This window comes from Crotalus tigris, unplaced genomic scaffold (genome assembly GCF_016545835.1).
Source record: "Crotalus tigris isolate CLP2741 ecotype Arizona unplaced genomic scaffold, ASM1654583v1 scf7180000018504.2861643, whole genome shotgun sequence".
Lineage (NCBI taxonomy): Eukaryota > Metazoa > Chordata > Lepidosauria > Squamata > Viperidae > Crotalus > Crotalus tigris.
The window spans coordinates 1826262-1850173 of record NW_024097043.1 but is presented as its reverse complement, the minus strand read 5'-3'; the positions used below and the strand labels follow the sequence as shown (position 1 = coordinate 1850173).

Sequence of the window (23912 nt, the reverse complement as noted above, 5' to 3'; positions counted from 1 at the left end):
ATACAAGAAATCATGGAATTTTTTAATTCCAGCAACGACAGCCAGAGCCTCCCTGTCTATCTGAGCGTAGTTGCGCTCAGCAGAAGACAGTGTTCTGGAGTAATATGCAACAGGAACCTGAGTTCCATCAGACCTGAGGTGGCTCAGGACAGCTCCTACCCCGTAAGGGGAAGCATCACAAGCGATGCACACAGGAAGGGACTCATTGAAGTGTGCAAGTACACTGTTAGAAGTGAGTAAGGCCTTGACCTCATTGAAACTAGCCTCATGTGTTTGTGACCACTGCCACACTGCTTGTTTGTCTAATAGCCTGTGAAGAGGCTCAGCTACACTAGCTTTATGTGGAAGAAAGGAATTGTAGAAATTCAGGAGGCCCAGAAAGGCCTGAAGTTCGGCCTTAGACTTTGGCCTAGGTGCTTCTAAAATGGCAGTTAGTTTGGATTCAGCAGGGTGAATCCCAGCAGCATCAATTTTGAATCCCAGAAATTCAGTAGAAGGCACCCCAATTTTGCATTTGTCTTTTTTGAGCTTGAGGCCTGTTTTCCTGAACCTTAACAGAACAGCCCTTAGCCTTTCAGCTAGAATGTGTGTGGAGTCTCCTGCAATTAAGACATCATCAAAGTAGGGGCAAACCCCCGGTATGCCCCGTAGTGTGTTTTCCATTACGCTTTGGAAAATCCCAGGAGCGACATTCACTCCAAACTGTAGCCTTTTTACCTTAAAGGCTCCCCTGTGGGTCACAATAGTCTGAGCTATAGCAGCAGCATCATCAACAGGCAGCTGTTGATACGCTTGAGCTAGGTCAAGCTTTGCAAAAACGCGCCCCCCCTTGAGGGAGGCCAGAATATGACTGACCACAGGAACAGGATAGGCATGTTGCTGCAATGCCTTATTAAGAGTGCATTTGTAGTCAGCACAAATGTGAATGTCCCCATTTGCCTTTAGAGGCGTGACAATGGGGGTCTCCCAAGGGCTGGAATCAACAGGTTCTAGGATTCCCTGTTGGATTAGTTTGTCTAGTTCAGTGTCAATCTTACTTTTTAAAGCAAAAGGGACCCTTCTTGCTTTAATTCTAATGGGAGTGACAGTGGGGTCTAGTTTTAAGGACACAGGGGGTCCCTTGAATGTGCCCAGCTGGGGGCTGAAGACATCTGCAAATTCTTTGCAGACTCCCAGTAGGTTGAGTGTTTGTAAGCTGTTGAGCCCCGTGACGTGTATCCCCAAGGCTTCAAACCAATCGAGTCCTATGAGACTCGTTCGTTCACCCCCTACTACTAATAGGTCTAGTGGACCTTCAAAATTCTTATACTGTACGTTAAGGGTGGCCTCCCCCTTAACACACACTCTCGAATTTTGAAAGTCTGTTAACACAATGTCAGAAGGCCTTAATTTAGCCTGAGTTCCACTGCCGGAACAAATCTTCCTAAATGTATGTAAGGATATGATTGAAAGGGCAGACCCCATGTCTAGTTCCATAGTTAATGGAACCCCTTGTAGCTTCACCTTGAGTGACAGCTTTTTCTTGATGGGCTTGTGTGTGCCTGTCCTGAAGATGCTTCTTCGCGAAGCGCAAAAACCTACCCTATTCTGGCTGGGAACCCTGGTACCTTTCAGGCGCAGTTCTTCCTGAGGTTGTACCTTTCGTCGGCCCAGACACACAGCTGCAATATGTCCTTGTTTCCCGCACGCCCGGCAGATAGCAGAGCGGAACTTGCAGTCGGTTCTCCTGTGGCGACCTCCACAGCCGATGCACTTGAGGGGAGCTGCAGAGCTTCCTTTCTGATTCCCTTCCTTCGTGGGGTGGAGACGGTCGACTTCCTCGTCCGGATCCTCCTCGGAGTTCCCTTGGACGTCCTCTTGGTGCACGGATGCAGCATCTGGACTGTTCCTGATTGGCCGCATGTTTTTAATGGCGCCGCTTGCTGCTTCTTCTGCGGTGACCTCTCTTAAGGCATCTTGGAAGGACAAGTCTTCTTTGGCGAAAAGCCTCTGTTGTAGATCTCGATACCTTAAGCCGCACACGAATCGGTCCCTCAGTCGTTCTTCGAGGTCCTTGAACTCGCAGTGCTTGGCAGCCTTCCTCAATGCGGCGATGTATTCTTTGGCCGACTCTCTGGATCGTTGATCCCTCTGCTCGAAGGTGTAGCGCCATGCGATGACGGACATCTTGGGCTGGAAGTGCTCCTTCAATAGCTTCTTTAGATCTGCGTAGCTGACAGACTCTAATGGGACAGGTGCTGCAAGGTTCTCTGCGATTTCGAAGGCGTCTTGACCGCAGACACAAAGCAGGGTGGCAGCCTTCAAGCTATCTTCCCTCACTTGGTTTACCTTGAGGTAATTTTCCACCCTGGCTACGTAGGACTCCCACGCTCTGGATGTGAGACGTCGAATTCCGAAAGCCTTCCAACTTTTGCCATTTTCAGGAGACGGGTCTATCAGCCAGCCTACCCCCGAATGCGCACTGGATTGGCGGGTAGCTGCCGAGTCAACGCTGTTCCGCTGCTCAGGACTCACTTGGGTAAGCTTACACCTCTTCCTTTCCAGGTGATGTAAGGCATCCCACCTTCGTCGCCAGTGTTGAGTCCTTGGCGAAAAGCAGACACGAGAAGCAGTTGTAGTTCTCAGGTTTTCATTTATTCTGTGTTCAGCTTACAGGTGAAGGCTTCAGCAACGCCCCAAAGCTCCCAACCTCTTATATAGGCGATTCCCGGGTCAATGTGTTACTTTTCCCGCACCAGCACCCGCGCATGCGCACAGGCGCTGGCGACAGCCTGTCTGGTCCCGGGCAGCTTGCACCTGCCCGGGACTGCCTGCAAACGCCCCGAGCCTGTTTGCAAGGCTCGGGACATAACACCACCCATCCCTTGAAGAGCTGTCCAAAGATCTTTTTGTTGTTAATTGCAAAGTCTTGTCCGACCCATCGTGACCTCATGGACAACGATCTAGGGGACTGCAATTTCATCAAACTACTTAGGCTAGAGAATAAAAGAATGAAAAGTGGATTTGAAATGTTATCCAAAATGTGGGATTTGGTAAAGACATACTTGAAAAATAAATTGTGGAGGGTTATAACATTGGGAAACACCCACCTAACTGCTCAAAGGCCTCACCCCTGGGAGGGCAAAGATTTCTTCCCCCACCATCCGTGTGTTGAAAAGAAACTGGGATAGAAATATAGAGGTGAAGGGTGGGCTACTGCAGAAGGAATTAGGGAACCCTGATGACATAGCCAGAGAGCCCTCGGTGCTTTTTAGAAGAAGGGGAACTCAAAGGTGAGGAGATGGCTCAACTCTAATTTAATAGGAGGCAGTTGAGGCAAAATAATTTTCTCTTTCCTGATGAGGGAAGCTTTGCTATATAAAAAGAAGAAAATTTTTGATGGTTTCTTATTGGTAACCTCATTTCAAACTCTGCAATATGCTGTTTCTCTGCTTCACTCAAAGTCTTCAGCTCAGATTCATATGGATTCCTCACCAAATTTTCTCACACTGTCAGTCACCCACTGCACATTGCAGAAGCCATCTTGTCCTTTGATCCAGTCAGCCTTGAAAAAGTGGCTGGGCTCCTTGGGGGGGTTGAATCCTGTCCTCCTTCCTGGTTAGTAAAGGCCTCCCAGGAGACCACATGTAGCTGAGTCGAACAGATGGAATGTGGTTCTTGATTGAATGAAGTGACAGATCGTTTGAAGAGCACTGGGGGAAACAATTATCTAGGTCCTTTCAACTTGTGTTTCAGGTTGAGATATAGCACTGAGATGGTATTGTTTGCATTTATGGATGGCCCCAGGACATGGGTATTTTATTTATCCTAGCCATAATTGATCTCTGGATAGCTTGATACTTTTGTTTTTAATATGCTTTTGGAATGGCTTAGTATCTTAGGAGTGGAAAAAATAGTTTAATGGCAGTTTGCCTTCTGCAAGTTCTGCAACCCAGAGCTGTGAGAGAGGGTAAGGACACCCACCCTTAACTATGTCTGGTAATTTTTATCTCTGTGGGCATTCAAGTCTGCTCGCAAAAGAAAAAGGGGAAAGAGGAAAATATGTAGAAATGCATAGGAATTATTAGATAAGAAATCTAATATACATTATAAATGTACACATTCATAGAAGTCATACAGTCATGTATTTTAAAAATGCTCTATGATTTAACCATTATTATAATGTTTATTTTACTAATTCTAGTCCATCTTTAGTTGCAGATGTTGATGCTCACCAACTTATATCAGGTAAGGCAGAAACATTCAAAGGTTCTCCAAATTATATTTAAACCGAATTCAGCATGATCAGGTCCTTTCCTTTGCCTCCCTATCTATTCAAACTACTGTGAATGTTAATTACCCTAAAAATCCTGATGGGGAAAGCTGCAGGGTGGTTTTGCAGTGCTGACCATGAAGAAAGCAAGGGACAAAGGGAGGGAGGGAGGGAGGGAGGGAGGGAAGGAAGGAAGGAAGGAAGGAAGGAAGGAAGGAAGGAAGGAAGGAAGGAAGGAAGGAAGGAAGGAAGGATGGATGGATTTCCATTGTTCCCTGCCATTCTCCCACAAGGAAACTCAGTGGGGAAGTCAACAGGAAATTTGAATTCACTCCCGCTCTCACTGCTATTTTGCCCTCCCGTGTCATTCTGTTTCTCTCCTTAGATAAGGAAATATTTCTAAAACATGACCCAACCGGGTACAGATTATCTAGTATTATTTTATAATTGTTATAGTCTCTGTTCACACAACATGTTCAGAATTTGTAACAAAAAGTCTTCTGTCCATTGGCTGATTGAGGCCATATGTGTTTCTTTGCAATCTTATGCAAAAAAATCTAATGCCAAGAATGGCACAGAGAATCCATTTGTGTTGCCCACCCATCACTTTTCATGTAATAGTTCAAAAGAATATAGCCATCACAAAAAGTTAAAACCCAAATACAACTGATACATATAATAACCTTCCCACAGAATTTAATAATTTTGAGACATTGCAAAAGTTTATGTTTAAATGATACTTCATTCTCATTACATCTCAAAATGGCAATACTTATTGATTCTTTTTCTGTGTAATAATGTAATGTAATGTAATGTGTAGTATAGTATAGTATAGTATAGTATAGTATAGTATAGTATAGTATAGTATATAGTATATAGTATATAGTATAATATAGTATAATATAGTATAATATAGTATAGTATAATAATAGGGATCTACAAATCCAAAATATTATTTTGTTGAAGAACTTATAATCTATATTAAACATTTTAATATAAATTTGTTGTTAAAACAATCTTCTATTGTCATATTAGGTAGATCTCCACTGATTTATTCCATTCACTTTTTAAATGTGCCTATCAAAGTGATTTATTGAAAACCAATACTCTTTACTAATAAAGAGTAACGGGTATTTTAAATTACATAACATTTGATGATCACTTCTAATGATTTATGTCTCCCTCTAGCTCACAGGTCGGCAACCTGCGGCTCCGGAGCCGCATGCGGCTCTTTGAGCCTTCCCCTGTGGCTCCCAGCCTCCTCTGCCATTTGCAGAGAGAGACAGAGACAGAGAGAGGCAATTGCGCTTCCCTGCTTCTCTCTCTCTCTCTCTCTCTCTCTCTCTCTCTCTCTGTGTGTGTGTGTGTGTGTAAAAGAGAGTGCACTCACAGTGTTCTCTGACGAGCTGAAAAGCTTTTTGGGCAAGGCTCCTCCCTTTGCTGTGTCTCAGCAGGAAGCAGGAAGGGCAGGAGAGAGCTAGCTAGCCCAGCTATGCTGGCTCAGGAATTCTGGGAGTTGAAGTCCATGAGTCATAAAAGAGCCAAGTATGGCCTTGAGCTTGTTGGAGAACAGCTTGAAGCCAGCTTGCCAAGTGAGCAGAAGATCGGAGAGAGGGAGAGAGGGGGAGAGAGAGAGAGAGAGAGAGAGAGAGAGAGAGAGAGAGAGAGAGAGAGAGAGAGAGAGGAAAGAGAGAGAGAGAAAGAGAGTGGGAGAAGAGGACTGGCAGACCAAGGGCAGATAGAGAGAGGGAGGTAGAGAGAGAGAGAGACAGAGAGAGAGACCTTTTTGACATCTTAAATGAAGATAACACTGCATATATCCTTTTTTACCTGTGTGTGTGTGTGTATGTATGTATGTGTATATATATATATATATATATATATATATATATATATGTTTTCTGAGGTTTTCGCGGGTGTTTGTATGTGGGTCTTTGGTTGTTCGGGTTTTCTCCCGCGTAAAATTGGAAGTGTCTTGGCGACGTTTCGACGAAGTCCCATTCGTCATCTTCAGGCTGGTGTTTTCAGCTTCGTGCTTCAGCATTGCTGCTCGAAGCACGAAGCTGAAAACACCAGCCTGAAGATGACGAATGGGACTTCGTCGAAACGTCACCAAGACACTTCCAATTTTTACGCGGGAGAAGACCTGAACAACCAAAGACCTACATACAAATACCCGCGAAAACCTCAGAAAACAATATATATATATATATATATATATATATAATATATATATATATATATATATATGTAGGTCTTTGGTTGTTCGGGTTTTCTCCCGCGTAAAATTGGAAGTGTCTTGGCGACGTTTCGACGAAGTCCCATTCGTCATCTTCAGGCTGGTGTTTTCAGCTTCGTGCTTTGAGCAGCAATGTGTGGTCTTAGCTGTTTCTTCCTTTTAACTGCCAGTGGGGGTATGAACTGATTGGGTGGGAGCTTGGCTGTGTTCTGATTGGGTGGAGGTGTGTTCTGAATGGTTAGGGGCTTGGCTGTGCTCTGATTGGCTGGGGGAGTGTTCTGTTTGGTTGTGCTCAGGTTAGTCTGAGTTGCAGAGGGGTTTAAGATTTTGGGCTGCCTTGCTATTTTTTGGCTTCTCGTTCGTGGTTGTGTCTCCTCTTCATGGGGGGTGTCAGTTTGCTTCATGTATGGATTGGAGGGGTTTAAAGTGGCTAATGATGCAGCTGTGGTCTGGCTTCTGGTTTGTGGTCGTGCCTCGTCATCGGTGTGGCTTTGGGTTTGTTTATATATATACACACACACACACACACACACACACATACACACACACATATACATATACACACACAAACACACACACACCTATAATAAAGGTAAAAAAGGGTATTTGCAGTGTTATCTTCATTTTAGATATCAAAAGGGTTTTGCGGCTCCCGGTATTTTGTTTTTGGTGGGAAACGGGTCCAAGTGGCTCTTTGAGTGTTTTGGGTTGCCTACCCCTGCTCTAACTGAAATGCTGCTTCATCCAAGTTAATTATCCAAATTTATGTGGCAATTGATGTGCATTTCTGACAATCACAGCATCCCATGATTATATGTTTGCCATTTGTGATCTTTGTAGTCAAGGGGGAAGCTGGGAGAAAAGTGCAAATCATTGTCACATGACATTTTGCTTAAACACCTGTGGTGATTTGCTAATGACCACAGTGAGAACTGCAGTAGTAAGTCAGAAATAGTCACATGGTTTTTCTATTTAGGACTATAACACTTAGCAACTGAGTTGCTGGTCCCAATGGCAGTTGATAAATGAGGACTACCTGGAGCTATAATTATTTCCTGTGGAATGCTGAAGTAAAAAGTTATTTATTCTCGAAGAAAGGAATAGTAAAATTCCATCTTTATCATTTCTTAACTTGTCTAAAGTAGAAAATCTTTCTGATAACACAGTTTTTATAAAATTAATTTTAAAGTCTGGATTATTTCATTGCATCAATTTAACCTAAGAAAAGGGATCAAAATGCATTTTTTCAAAAATAATATACCACAATATTCAGTTTGATATAATAGTAATAGGGGTTATGGCTAATATGTTTTGAAAACAGTGCTACCAAGAATGCCACTTATGAATATTCCAAAATACCATAAAAAGGAAAAATTATACCAAATGAAGTTGCTCCAAATGTGGAATCATCAGAATATATATACATCATGATATAATTCAGAATTTGAGAAATCCAAACCTCATTTTTCAGTAACAAGTTCATCTTTTTCAAAGGTGCTTTGAAAAAGATATATTGAATTAGATAGTTTGAACTGAAGAACCCCATATAAATTTACAGAAAAACATACTGTATTTAAATTGTGGAAAATCCATTATTAGTGTGTTAGTGTGAGTTTTCTCTCTGAATAAAAACGATCTACAGTTAATATCAAATGTGTTAGGAATTATTATATTTTGGGAGTATTTACCATATCCCGAAAGGATAGGGTTTAAAGATTTCCATCTTTTGGGGGGGGAATAAATTTTATTAATTTTTATAGGATTAGGAATAAGGTGGGGTCGGGGTTGGGGTTGGGATTTGTGTTAGGGTTAGGATTAGGGTTGGGGTTAGGGTTGGGTTTTTTCCAAATAACATTCTCAATATTTAGCAAACAGCATAATGTCTGGGTTCATGTATTTAACAAACAATAATAGATAAGTTAATTATCATAAACAATATGTTAATTAATCACTCAATAGTCTTCTTGCTAATATATATTCAAAGTTACATATCACATTCCTTTCTCACTAACTCGTTTTTCTACCCATTGATAGAAATTATCCCATGTTCTAAAATACACAGTCTTCTTTCTCTTTTCTCTTTAAAGTCAATCTATCCATTTTTGCACACTGTAAAAAAAATTTAATTAGTGCTTCTTCAGCTGGTAAATTTTCATTTTTCCCAATGTTGTGCAAATACAATTTTTGCTGTAGTTAGTACGTGTAGAATTAAATATATGCAATCTTTCTCATAATTTGCTCCTATTATTCCTAACAAAAATAAGTCTGGTTTAAAGTCTATTTGTTTTTTAGTCATTTTTTCCAACCATAAATGTATTTTAACTCAAAATCTTTTTGCTTTAGGGCATGTCTACCAGATATGATAATCAGTACCTGGTCTTTGTTTGCATTTCCAACAGTTGTTTGAAGTATTTTTAAACATTTTTGGTAATCTCACTGGTTCATATGCCATCTGCAAAACATTTTATATGTTTTCTTTATATACCACTGCTTTAGTTAATTTAACATTTCTTTCCCATAACTTTTGCCAGTCTTCTAATTCTATATTCTATCCAAAATTCTTTGCCCATGTTATCATTGTTTCTTTTACTTGTTCTTCCTCCATCTTTAAGTTTAACAGAAATTTATAAAGTTTCTTAATCAACTTTTCATTTGTTTTTAACAGTATCTGATCAAACTCTGTCTGTTCTTTATTGAATCCCACTGTTTCAGCATCTTTTTCATATCTCGTTTGAATTTGCAGATATGGCCACCATGCTAGATCAATACCTTGTTCTTGTAAATCTTGCCTGCCTTTCAATTTTCATTAATTGTTCAAGATATCTTTATAGGTCCCAACTTTGTCATACTTAATTAAATTTGGGTAAGCAAAAGCTTTCATTGTTGAAAGCCATCCAGGTATCTTGATGTAAATTTTTGCTTTTATTTTTTCTGAAAGAAGTGCATTTCTTATAAAATGGTTCTGAAAGTATCTATGTATTTTATTCTTCTCATACCACAGAAAGGTATGCCAACCAATTTATAGGTCATGCCTCTCTAGGTACAATAGTCATTTGTCTCTAGGCATTATTCATTCTTTAAGCCATGTTAAAATAATTGTTTGGTAGTATAATATCCAGTCTGGCAGTCCAAATCCTCCACTTTCTTTTGCTTCTTGTACCATTTTTACTTTGATTCTAGCTTTTTTTCCTTGCCAAATAAATTTCAACATTGTTGTATTCAGTTCATCAAAAAAAGGCTTTTCCCAGCCTTACAGAAATTGTTTGAAATAATGATTTCACTGTTGCTCATTTTCACTGTTGCTATTCTCCCCAACATTGAAAGTTGGAAGTTTTTCCACTTTTCCAAATCCAATTTTATTTGTTTTAGCAGTCTTACATAGTTATCTTCTTTTATTGTTACACATCTTGCTGTTAGATAAATTCCCAAATATTTAACTTTTTTAACTATTTGAAAATTTGGTTTTTTTGTTAGTTGATTTTTTTGTTTTTCTGTTAGATTCTTTGTTAGCACTTTAGTCTTTTCTCTGTTTATTGTCAATCCTGCCACTTCTCCAAATTTTTCTATTTTCTCCATAAGTTTAATAGTTGTTTCCAATGGATTTTTCAATATGAAAACCAAATAATCTGCGAATGCTTGTAGTTTATATTTTTCATCTTTTATCTCCAGTCCTTTAATTTCTATATCTTGTCTAATGTTTCTATTCAATACTTCCAGTGTTAGTATAAATAGTAATGGAGATAGTTGGCATCCCTGTCTTGTGCCTTTTTAATGTTAAAGTTTTCTGTAAAATCTCCATTTACAATTATTTTGGTTGTTTGTTTACAATAAATTGTTTTAATTACATTTATAAAGTTTTCCCCAAAGTCCATTTCTGCAAGTTGCTGGAACATGAATTGCCAGTTTACATTGTCAAATGCTTTCTGTGCATCAAGGAATATTAAAGCCATCTGTTTCCCTGAATGAATTTCACAGTACTCTAACACATCAAGAATCATTCTTAAATTATTTTTTATTTGTCTTTTAGGTAGAAAACTATTTTGGTCTGTATGTACAAATTCGATCAAAAATTTCTTTAGTATTTCTGTTATTATTGAAGTCAAAATTTTATAATCTTCATTTAATAATGATATTGGTTTTTTATTTCCGTTAAATCAGAGTCTTCTTTAGATATTAAAATAATGTTGGCTTCATCCATGTATCTGGTAATTTTAGCCTCCAGGAGTATTTCATTACACAGTTCTTTCAAGATCGGGCTTAATACATCTTGTAATGATTTATAAAACTCTGCAGGTAATCCATGTGGACCAGGAGTCTTATCATTTTTTTGCCTTTTTATAGCCTCTATAATCTCCATCATAGATATTTTTCCATTTAATACATTTCAAATATTTTCTGAAATTTTTGGTAAGTCTGCTTTTTTAAAATACTGCTGTATTTTTTCTTTTGGAATTTCCTCTGCCTTGTAAAGTATCTCATAATAATCTTTAATAATTTTTTAATTGTATCATTTTGAAACTGTAATTCATCTTTTGGATCTTGCAGCTTGTTTATCAATTTTTTCTCTTTTTCTTTTTTCAGTCTATATGCTAACCATCTCTCTGGCTTGTTGGCATTTTCAAAAAAGTTCTGTTTAGCCCTTTTAATCTGTTGAGCCAATATTTCCATCTCGGCTAGATTTAATTTATGTTTTATTATCTCCATTTGTTTCTTAAGTATTCTCTTTTGTGGATCTATTTATAATTCTGATTCTAACTTTCTGAATTCTTCCTTCAACTTTAACTGTTGTTGTTTCTTTTCTTTATTCTTTTTAGTGATATAAGTTATAACCAACCCTCTGAAATATGCTTTAACCATATCCCACACATTTTGAGGTAATGTTTCTTCTTTCTTGTTTATTTTGAAGAAAAAATCCATTTTATTTTATCTAGTTGTAGAAATTCTTTTTCTTTCAATATAGATTTATTCAAGGACTGTCTTAATTTTTTCTTAGTTCCTCTCCAAGTCATCTTTATTGGATTATGATCTGCCCAAACGTTAGATTCTATCTCAATTTCTTGTATCATTGTATTAAGTTCCAAAGATGTCCATATCATATCAGTTCTAGAACATGATTTATGTCTATTTGAGTAAAATATATATTGTAATTTCTTTGGATTTTTTTCTCTCCTGTCATTTTTAAAAACACTTTAGGTAATATATTTTCTCCTTTTCTCCCTTGTTTAGTGCTTTTATAGTCCAAAGTTCCATCAGTTATTGCATTAAAGTCTCCTATTATACAAATATTTTGATAGTTTAAATCTAATATTTTTTATGTAATTTTTGGTAAAATTGTTCTTGTTTATTATTTGGTGCATATATTGCTACTATCAGTATCTGGTTTTGATCCATCATTATTTCCACTATTAATATTCTCCCCTCTTCATCTGCATGCATTAGTTTAAGGTACATCGTTTCTTTAATGTATAATGTATAGACCTCTTTTCTTTTGAAGTGCTAATGCAAAGTGAAATTAACCAATTTTTGGTTGTTCTAACAACTTATAATGTCTCTTAATATGTGTTTCTTGAAGACAAATTATATCCATTTTTAATTTTTGTAATCATGTAAAGTTTATTCTCCTTTTTGAAGGAGAATTTAGTCCATTTATATTCATTGACAAAATCCCACTCTCCTCCATCTCTTTCAATTATATCTAGGTCTTAATCTTCTAGTCAATCTTATCTGTCTCTGATCTCTTGGTCTTGCTCCTTCTTCTGTATATGTGTTTTTAATTTCTTCCTTCTCTCTTGGTTTGACTGTTCCTTCTACTGCCATTTCTGTTTCTTTGTTTCTCTCTTTGTTCCAGATTCAGAGTCACCTCCTTCCAAAAATGCTCTATAGTTGTCGAAGAATTCCATTGCTTTAAGTGGCATATCCAGTCTATATCTTTTTGTATCCCAGTAGATTAAAATCCCTTCTGGAATCAGCCATCTGAAATTCACTCCTTTTTTAATTAATTTCCTAGTTAGAAACTGGTATTCTCTTCGGGATTCTCTTATTCTCCTAGGAATTTGTTTGAGGACTACAATTTCTTTTTTCTTTGTATTTCAAAGGTTCATCACTTACTCTTCACAAAATCTCGTCTCTCGTAATCTTTTAAGAAATCTAATATATACTTCCCTGGGGACTTTATTTCTTCTAGCATAGTTTGAGTTGACTCGATAGATCTGGTCTAATTCTCTTTCACTTGCTGTTTCCCAGTTTCTAATGCATCTGCCAATAATTCTGTTATCAAGTCTAGGAGAACTCTTCCTTATGTTCCATTATATTTGAAATCTTAAAAAGTATGAGGCTCTTTCCATCTCCAGCCCAGCTATTGAGTCTTCTAGTTCTTCATTTATTTGGATCAATTTCTGATTTTCACCTTTTAAAACTTATAGTTTCTGTTCAACCTCAGTTGATTTATCTTCTAATTTTTGGATTCTTTGTTGATTATCTGTGATCATCTGCTTAAAATTTTCAAATTAGCAGTCCATGTTGTTAGTTTTTTTATTCATTTTATCAAAATCACTTTTCAGCTCCTCATGGTTTCTTGTTGTGACCGACTTGTGAGTAGTGATTGCCTCTTGAATTGTTTGTAGGGTCACTTGAGTTTCCTTTTGGAAGTTATTAGCCTTTTTCTTGTTGAAGCATTGTATCAATTGATCTCTGGTAGACTGGACTTGCAGAAACCAAAGAGGGAGAAGAAGATCTTTTTTTTCCAACTTTAGATAGGTTGGGGGCATTCATCATTGTCTTTAAATCATACTTTGTAATCCACCAAGTAAGCCAAAATTTATAATCCAATAGGCTCCTAACAAATAGAAGAGGTAAATAATAAAAATAGTAAATGGTAAAAAAGAGCAAAAGGGAAAAAAGAAAAAAAATGTATACCAAAATTTGTAATCCAAAGTATTCTGTTCAAAGGGATTTCTTATTATTCACTCTTTCAAAACAGTTTGTAAAGATTCCAAGTCAAGCTGTATTTGTAATCCAGGGAAGTCCGATGACTTCAAACATAGTTTTTATTTATAATTGTAATCCATCCTGTAGGACAGGGCAATCCAAAAAGAGTCTTTTCTTTTTCAGCCACAATCTTCAGGCATATAAATTCTAAGGACACCAAAATGTTTAAACTATAAGCTATGTCTGGGCATACAGCCAAGTTTTAAGACCACAATCAAAACAACTGAGTAAAATAAAAGAGAAAAAAATACAAAATTAAATGTAATTCTCAGTTTTGTCATTAGATGTCCATTCCCACCATACTTTAAAAAAGTTTAAAAAGTTAAAACCTGATGGTTTCCAAACAAACAAAGAATTAAAAAAAAAGATTTATAAATCCAAAAGTTTCCCCAATTTATCTTTCTTTTATGCCTCAGTTATCTTCACCGTGTTGTTATGCCAGTTTTAATTCCCCCAAGGCTTAAACCGCTGCTTATAGTTCAGGAGGGAAGGGCAAAGAAAAAAAAGCCCCCGCCTCCCTGAAGCTTGGGAATTTCTTGCTTTTGAATGCTTTTTCCCAGAACCAGTATTTTTGCTTGTAGAGAGAAAAGGAAAGTAGTCTCACCTGGATCAGCTCTTTTGCCTTCCGCTTTTAAAATTCATTGTCTCTGATGATCAGCTGCTTCTGGCAGACCACATGGGTGCAGTCAGCCTTTCTTCCTGCCGGTCCCGAGGGCTCCTTTGGATCAAGCGGGCCAGCTGACTTTTGATCCTATTGGACTCCCTAGCTGGTAGAAATCAGGCTTGGGGAAGGGAGCTTCATTCCCCAGCACCCTCTTGCCTACTGATATTCTTTTTTAAAACGTATTTATTTCAAAGATAGAATATTAAAAAAACTACAGGAATAATGAAACAAGAAAGAAAAAAATTATAAACACAACAATAAAATCAATAATTATAAAGTGTGCCAACATTAAACATACATCATCCCCCTTGGTTGACTGTTGACAAATATGTCTCAAATAAATCTAATAAATCCCCTACCCTGCACATTGTGTGTACAAATAATTATAAAGTTTCTCATCTATACTTGCAATATTTACTATATTACTATTTTATATCACAGTTGTTTAAAAATAACTCAAATATAGAAATCTAATATCTATCAATCAGATTGTTAACTGTAAAAGGGAAATCTGTTAACTAGAGGTCCAAAGAAATAAGCTATTCTTAAAGTCTCTTTTAACAGTCTATAATTATATTAAACTCCCAGAAACTCCATAGACAACTCTCATTCTCTTATAAACAGGTCCAAAACATTGTCTCTAAGTCAGTGGACCCCAACCTTTTGGGCACCAGGGTTCCGTGGAGAGAAGCTTTTCCATGGACCAGAGGGGGCGTGGTTTCATGTGCTGCCTACATCCCCCAGATGGTGCTTCACTTGTTTGCGTGGCCTTGTTTCTGGCATGCTGCAGACCAGTGCCAGTCCACGGACTAGGGGTTGGAGGCTCCTGCTCTAAACCAAACAGTTAATTTCACCATCTTTGCAAACTCAATCAGTTCCAGTTGATCCTCTTTCATCCATTTTGTAATTTCTTATAATTAAATCTTTTACATTAATATCTTTTCCCACATTTTCTGGTAGGCCTCTAATTCTTAAGTACTGTAAGCCTTTTTTCCATCTGATCCATTCATAATAAATTGGTTATTAATTCCATCGTTATATCTAACTTTTCTTCTCTTATATGTATATTCATGATATCTTTTTCAGTTGATTTAACCAGTTGCACATTCTTCTAGCCTATTTTTCTATTTAAGCTTTTTGCCACTATTTCCAAAGAGCTCATTTTTTTAATTTTTAAAATTAAGATAATTTTTTGCTCAAAATACTCTACAAGAGATTGAACCCTAAACTCCTCTAATTTGCTTTCTTTCTTTAAAAGCATTAATAGTAGTAGCCAATTAAATACACAGCTTACCTGATCTTTTCAGCAAATTGAAGGTTAGAAGGTTAGAAGCAGTGGGGCCTCTTTTTGTTATGTTCATAACAGAGAGCAAACTGAGATAATAGTTCCCATAGTAGGTAGGAAAAAAAGTGGAGGATTTCCCTCTTCTTAATTCAAAGAACAAGAGGCAGAAACAATATAAAAAACTTGAGAAAATTTAAAGTTGGTACGTAGAAGCCTTTCTGTAAATAGTCAAAACAATTAAAGTCACTTGCGCGCAAAAAAGAAGACCAAGATTGCCACCAATATTCCTTCTGATAAAGCAAATAGAAATCTCCTCATGACTTTGAATACAATAATTAAAATCATTAATAGCAATCCATCAAGAGATATCAAGCTTGGCAATGAACTTACCCACGTATCAAAAATAACAAAAAAAACTTACCGACTTATCAAAAATAACAAAAAACAGCAAGAAAAAACATTATAAAAGTGAAAAAGTAAAAGTAGAGCAGTATCTTTAGTACGTGGACAGTGGTCAGACAAGATCTCCTATCCCTGCTTTCCTTCTTACACTCACCCTAGGTCAAACCAACCAGTCAGTAAGCTATCTGAAAGCCCTATGGTGGAATTCTGAGATGCTCTTTTCCAACCCAAGAGCTTTGGCTGCCAAAAAAAACAGCTTGGTAGCTGTCTACTGGCAGAGGGGGAAAAAAGGACTCTGCCACTCAGAATGCCATTTTCTGGAGAACTCCCACTATTGACATCAATACTGACATACTAATTAACAAAGTATCCTGCAACTTCCCTCAACAGAGGGTGAATGGAGGCTTTGAGGAGAAGATACAGAGACAAAATGCTTAACTGAGTGTCTTGTGCAGACCTTACTTTTCACACTTCTAATTTGCTTCATTCTTCCTTTAGATTACAGAAACCACATTAAAAAAACATTTGAAAAAATGAAAGATCCTAATGCTGTTCTTGGTGAATATGTGCTCCTGAATCAGAGATACTCAAAGCTAATCATCCTAGATGATCACCGTTCTAAAGAAGAGAGAGAACATGAAATTATGGCAACAGGAAGGAAACATGTTGAAATCATTAGCAAGAGAGCGAAGTCTTCAACCAGCCTTGAAAAATTATTTAATCCTGATAAAAATGGATTCATTCCACAAGTTGTTGTGTTGCAAGGAGCTGCAGGAATTGGAAAAACTATGATGGCCAAAAAAATCATGCTTGATTGGGCTTCTCAAAAACTTTACCAGGACAAATTTCATTATGTTTTCTATATTAGCTGTAGAGAGATGAATCTTGCAGAGACAGAGGAGAGTAGCATTGAAGATATAATTTCTAAACAATGGCCCAAGTGTCATGCAGTGAAAAATATACTACAGAATGAAAAGGAGATTCTGTTCATTATTGATGGGTTTGATGAATTAAAGTATTCTTTTGATCTGTCTAAAAACTACTTTTGTACTAAAACCCGGAAGAAGGAGCCAGTGAGAATTATTTTGAGTAGTTTATTTCAAAAAAAGCTTCTTCCTGAATCTTATCTTATAATCACAACAAGACCAACTGCTTTGGAGAAACTCGATCAATGTTTAGGGGACTCACGTTATTTTGAGATATTGGGTTTTTCCACACAGGAGAGAAAAGAATTTTTCTACAATTTTTTTGAAAACAAAGAAGCAGCAATTGAAGCTTTTAGCTTTGTTAAACAAAATAGTATACTTTTCACCATGTGTGTCATTCCCCTTGTGAGCTGGATCATTTGCACTGTGATGAAACAGGAAATGGAGAGAGGCAAGGATCTTCTGAAGGCACCGTGCACCCTTACTGAAATCTATATGCTGTATCTCTCCAGTTTGTTAAAGTTTCACCACAAAGAATCCAAACAGGATGTCCAATCATATGTGAAAGGCTTATGCTCCTTGGCTGCACAAGGAGTCTGGAATCAAGAAACATTGTTTTTGGAAGAAAAAGTGAAGATGCACAGTTTGGATCAAGGAGACCCTCTTCCCCTTTTTCTGAATCAGAGCATCTTCAAAAGGGACATTGATTGTATTCAAACCTTCAGTTTCATTCATTTAAGTTTTCAGGAGTTTTTTGCTGCTTTGTTTTATCTCCTAGAAGAAGAAGAGGAGCAACGTTCTCCAAATCAGGATAAAAATTTGCAGACACTGTTAGAAAGACATAAATCTTTTAGGCCTAACTTTGCAATAGGATCTCACTTCCTCTTTGGTTTTTTAAATGAAGAAAAAAGAATGACAATGTTAAAACAAGAATTTGGATGGAAAATTTCTCCTAAGAATAAAGAATTCTTATTAGACTATGTGAAAAATAATTTTAAAAAAAGTAGACATAATTTCCAATTGCAAAAAGAAATGTTTAGTTATTTATATGAGATACAAGATGACAATTTTGTAAAAGATGCAGTACATGAAATCACTCAAATAGAGTATGAGTGCAACTCAGATATGGATTTGATGATCCTAGCCTATTGTGTACAACACTGTCACAATTTGACCTATCTCGATGTTGAAGTCCCTGAATCGCTGTATATTACAGAGACCGATTTTTTTCTAGAAAATAAGTAAGTATTTTTGAAAGTATGTTGAACATTTCACCCAGTTTATGATCTTGCCAGCATTTTCTCTAACCTATTGTCCCACATATAATAGACCCAAAAAATGTCACTTAGGAATTTGCATAAATGTCTTTGGGCAGCTAAGTTAAAAAGGGCTCTCAGTCATGGCTTGGGCTGGATAAGTTGGGAGGATGTTTAAAAATGAAAAGTTGTCTATTGTTGAGACCAGCCCCAATCTATTCCCCTTGCACTTAAAGAGCCTGATAATTATATCACCAGGAAGTGGTCAACTCAGCTCAAGATCAGAGAAGTAATTGCTGTTGAGATATAGAGGCTATAACCATTTTACAGTAAATAAACAAACACTGTAGCTAAAAAAACCCTTGATTTTTTTTAATACATAGCCCAACATTGACATTCTTTAAAGACTGATTAGAAGCTCACTTGGCCATAGCTAAGTTAAGGGTGTTTCTCCCTTTAACCAAAAAGAGTTACATTCAATGCCCTCAAATGATCATGGTACTGTATTTGAAAGTTTCATTGCATATAAAACTTTTCAGCTTAAATGGCAGATAACGTAAGAAGGCGCTTCTATAATAATTGGAAACTTCTTAAGCTCCTCTCTTAAAACAAAGAGAGATGATAGAATATAGATTATATTCCCAACCTACTGGGTCCTACAGCCTACTCCTCACCATGTGTCACCCATCACACACTCAGCTTTAGAAGAGCTCTGGAGCTTCACAGATTGTGTTATAGAAGGAGGGAAGGTTGTTTTGTTCTGAGACATGTGGCATGATGCAGCTGTTATTTTCAGGACAGCCAATCCAAAATGGTGCTCACTTCTGGAAGTGTTAGCAATTAAACAGCTTGCTCTTCTTCTCCAATCCAATCTAGAGAGTTCTGCAATTCTTCACAGCACTCTGTAGATCACATTGGAGAAGAAAATCGAGCTTCTTCATCCATAAACTGCATGGCTCGCTCCCAGAAGTGAGTGCCATTTTGCAGTGTTCACAATTCATTGCAGATGGTCTGAAAATGGCACTTGCTTCTGGAAGAGGACAATATATAGGGAGAGAGCAGCTTCTTCTTCCCCAATGTGATCTTCGCAGCACTATGGATAGCTACGGAGATCTCCCCAATGTGATCTCCAGAGCTTTCATAAGGACATCTACAAAGATAAGTGATTGGTGATGGTGGGTGGGGAGGAGTGTGTGAGACCTGGGAAGTTGGGAAGCATGCCCAAAGCCTGTGGAAAGCCTAAGGGGTGGGAAGCAGAGAATGTCATTCCTCAGGGGTGTAGGAGCCTTAGGAGACCCAGGGCAAAGTCTGCACTAGGACTCCCACGGCCTCCCACCAAGCCCCTAATGAACCCTGTGCTTCATTTATTAAACACATTGGGGAGAGCATGTTGGGGGAGGGGGGTTATAAGGGAAGCAATGATATGGGTGCTTCACTTAGTGGCCACTGTGACCTCTGACCATAATGGGCAAGCTCCATCACGGTTGTTAGTTGAGGACCACCTGTAACCATTTTATTTACAAAATAGTCTTTTTCTACTAGTAATTTCCCATACTGCAATATGAGTGCATTTATTTGTGATTACTTTTCAAATGAACTGAAAGCCTATTATATTTGCAAATTAGAGGAACTAGAAACACCGAAGTAAAGTCTGAAGAGCACAAACATCTTTCCACTTTAGGGAATGGAGTTTGGATGAAAAATATGTGGAAGACTTCTTTAAAGCACTGAAAAAGCTGACAGAATTAAGAGTCCTGAGGTAAGAAACTGCATGCATTTTATCCTAGATGCTTTGATACAGAAACCTTTACATATACTGGCTTTACTGGGGTTCCTGTAGTATTGGAACTGGATGTTAGCTGAAGCATTGAGAGACAAGGAAACAGAGTTTAAAAAAATATAAGGAAGGATAAATCATTATCATTGGAATTCCTTGATGAAAGGCAGAACAAAGTATTGGAGAGCCGCCTCTGGAGTGAGAAAAGAGATAGTCAGGGCTAGCGATGTAAAATTTCTGGAAATTTTGAAGCCATGAGAAAAAAATGTTTTTTCCCTGTTTTTTTCTGGAAAAAAATAGAAATTTTTGAAAAATTGAAAAAACAATTCAGTGTGGAATAGTTTTATAAATTGCAAGAAATGCAGTCTCTGAAAAAGTATTATGCTATCAATAAAACAGGTGATCACCCCCTTTTTCCTCAGAAGCAAGAAACCATCAACATAAAAAATAATCAGATTTTTCCCCTACTACCAATAGCAAATAAAGTTAAGATCCACCTCAATAATTAAACTGCATAGGCTGATGGCGGCTATCTCTTAGCCATCCGCCTGAGAGTGTGTCAAAACCGCGGAGACAGCAGACAACAGCTGACCCGTGGTTCGGAACTTCTCTCCCCGGGCGAAGGGGAGGAGGTGAGCTCTCCTTGGATAGTGGTAGAGTTCCCCAAAACCCTAAAATTTCTTTTTTTGGGGGGGGTCGGAGGGTGAGCTCCCACGGAGTCCAAGGCTTCTCCACATTTCAGATGTCTTTGTTCTTTTTTTGGACAAAGCAAGACGCTGCTTCCACATCTGCGCTTAAAGTGAACTTGTGAGTAAATTTTAAAGCAGACAGAGCTGACCAGGAGTATTTATAACTGTGATTATCTTGGAACTTTAACTCTGGAAAAGAATTAATCTTCTCCTTTTCTTACAATTATAAAAGAGGTTAAAATGGCACTGGGATGTTTTCTTCTGTGAGCGAAAGGAAAGAAAGAACTTTCACTTGGCTACATTTGGCTACAAAGTTTGAATAACGTAATGGATTTTGGTTATTGATACAAAAGACAATAGTTTTACTTTTTGTTTTTTTATAGGGGGCTTTTTGTTTTTCCTTTTTCTCTCCCCCCTTTGTTTTTGAGATACTAGTTGGTTTCTTAAGAAGTAGTTTTATAAATTAAAATGGCTTCAAAGCATCTCGCGACTTCTGCTGTACCTAAAGCTTCGATCTCTTCTCCGGTTATACAGACTGTTCAACAAGCTAAACCCAGGTCACCACCACCTTCTCCACCACCAGCATTTACGTTAAAAGACTTACAAGATGCCTTGGGAAAAGCAGTCCCACAGATTAGAGGAGAAATGGAGGAACTTTTAGAGGACAGAAATAGGGAAATGAGGGAGGATATAGTACTTGCTTTGCAAGGACTTGCCGCCCATGTTGAGAGGCTGGGTGATCGTATTGATGATGTTGTGGAGAAGGTTGAAGGTCTGGAAGATCAGGTTGGTAAAGTGGAAAATAAGGTGGAAATGTCACAGGATGAAATTATCATGTCTCAATATAGAGATATGGAATTTGCTTTAAGAATTAGAGGCTTGAAGGAAAACATGCAAGAAAATCTGAGAGCTGGTGGTGAAGGATATAGCTTTGATTTTGGGGTGTGAACCTGAAGAAATATTGAGAGATATAGAAAAAATATTTAGAGTTAATTCATGGATTGCGAAGCAGAGAAATTTACCAAGAGATGTGGTTATTTACTTCGCAAGGAGATCGCTTCGTAATGAAATTATACAAGCGTTTTACAAGCAGAGATTTCAAATTGCTGCTCAAGATGTCATGATTTTAAAAGAAATTCCTCCAAAAGTTTTAAGAAGAAAGGATTTTGCCTTCTTGGCTGAAAATGCTTAAAAAACGACAGCTTCAGTTTAGATGGGAGATACTGGTCGGAATAATGGTGAGCTATGCGGGGACACGTTATAGACTTAACACAATTTCAAAGGCGAAAGATTTTTATATTTCTGTCCTGGGAGCAGGCTCACCACCATCTCCACGATTTAATATATCAGAGGAGAAGTTGGGAGAACAGCCAACTGAAGGTGCTATCTTACTGGGGGCTGGAGAAATACAGGTTGAATCTTCACAGCAGCTTTTTGAGATAAAAGAAATTTCAAAGGAACAGAGAGTGACCCAAGCAGCTCATAGACGTAAAGAAAAGGAGCAACAGAAGGTGGAGGCAAGAGTATTAATACAAGAATCGATTACTTCTGAGCCTGTGGGAGGAGCAAGACCGAAAAGATCTTCAACAGCGGATCTTCATGCAGTCTTTTCCAGGCTTCAAGCCAGTAGGGATGGCAAAGCTCCTGACTTTGAATGTTAATGGCTTGAATTCTCCACAGAAAAGAAGGAAAGTATTTCATTATTTGAAGCAATATAATAATGATGTTGTATGCTTGCAGGAAACTCATATTACTTTAAAGGATCAAAAGTATTTGATTAACTCTCGGTTGGGTTTACATTTTATATCCTCTGCTTCGGAAAAAAAGGGGGTGTTGTTATTTATGTTAAGAAGCACCTATCAGCCAAATTAATAGACTCTGACTCTCAAGGAAGATATGTTATTATTGAATTAGAGTTGTATGGTAAGAAACTTCTTATAGTGAGTTTGTATGCTCCTAACCAACAACAAAAGCAGTTTTATACGTTTTTACATCAAAGATTAATTTCATTGGATTATAAATCTGTTATTATGATGGGAGATTGGAATGGTGTTTTAGATTTAAATAAGGACAAGAAAGGACTTTCCAAGCTTTCCAATCAGGCTAAACTACCCAAGGCGTTTTTTGACTTGAAAGATGATCTGGAATTGAAAAATATTTGGCAGGAACGAAATGTGGAAGAAAGAGACTTTACTTTTTTTTTTATGACAGGCATCAGTCATTTCAAGAATTGATTTTTTTTTAATTACTACTGATTTATATTTTAGTGTTAAGAATGCCAACTTCCGGTGGATCTGCGCGGGCGATGGCGGCTACTTTGTAGCCGTCCTCCTGGGTAAGTGTAATGAATCGCTATGAACAGCGTACATCAGCTGTTCAGCGGTTCAAAATCCCCCTCCCGGGCAAAGGGGGGGGAAGAGGGTTGTCTGAATAGTGGTAGAGCCTCTTATGTACCCCCAATTTTTCTTTTTTTGGGGGGTGACAGAGTGCTCCCATGGAGTTCAGACTGTACTCCGCTTCCCAGCTGCTTTTGTCCTAGGGACAAAACAAGCCGTTGCAACCACCTCCGCGCTTAAAGGGATCTGGTGAGTTTTTCTTAAAAGCGGACAGAGTTGATTAGAGGATTTATTTTTTGCTTTCTTTGATTTTATATGTATTTTAAGTTTGAAGGCTTATTTTTACGTTTATATTCTCTCCTTTTACTTTTTACTTTTTGGTGAAAGGGAAAGTAAAATGGCGATCGGCAGACTTTCGGGCGTTTTTTTTTTTTTTTTTTTTGGAAGCTAGAATGCCGATCGGCTTCTTTTACTTTCTCTTTTCCTTTTTTTTTTTAAAAAAAAAATTTTTAGTTTTGTTTTTTTGTATTTTTATTAGTTAGGCTTTCTGGTGAGTAAACATTATTGTTTTTGCTTGACTTTTTTTGTTTTGTTTTTTGCTTTAAAAGGTAGGCTTTTTGGTGTTTCCTCCTCTCCTTTTTTTTAATGATTGGAATGGATATTTTAATTCCTTTTTTCTTTTTCTTTTTTTTATATAATTTCCCCCCCCCCTTTTTTTTTAATTATAATGATTTTCCTTTGAGGAAGTTATGATTTTTTTTTTGAAGGAATTTTTGTAACTCTTGAGAAGGAGTAAAGTTTCTTTTTTTTTTAAAGATGGCTCCAAAGCGTCCAGGGACTTTTACAGTTTCTAAATCAATAGTTCCACCTTCTTCTGTGGTCCAGCCAACAATTGTGAAGGATTTGCAAGACATGATGGGAAATGTTACAACTCAAATTAGGGTAGAAATGAAATATTTAGAGTTAACTCTGTGGTGGCAGTGCAAAAGAATTTGCCAAGAGATGTGGTAATTTACTTTGGGAAAAGATCTCTATGCAATGAAATTATACAAGCTTTTTATAAGAAGAGATTTCAAATTGCTTCACAAGATGTTATAAT

At 37.5% G+C, this 23912-nt stretch overlaps 1 protein-coding gene across 3 annotated transcripts in view; it reads left to right on the top strand.

The window, feature by feature from the left end:
* LOC120312466 (NACHT, LRR and PYD domains-containing protein 12-like) overlaps positions 1-23912 on the top strand; it is a 65636-nt gene that overhangs the window by 9568 nt on the left and 32156 nt on the right. For all 3 annotated transcript variants that reach the window (XM_039353222.1, XM_039353225.1, XM_039353224.1), the window contains exons 3-5: positions 4195-4227; positions 16328-17996; positions 19693-19770. In XM_039353222.1, the coding sequence (XP_039209156.1) occupies positions 4195-4227; positions 16328-17996; positions 19693-19770 (1780 nt within the window). The remainder of the gene's footprint in view (positions 1-4194; positions 4228-16327; positions 17997-19692; positions 19771-23912) is intronic.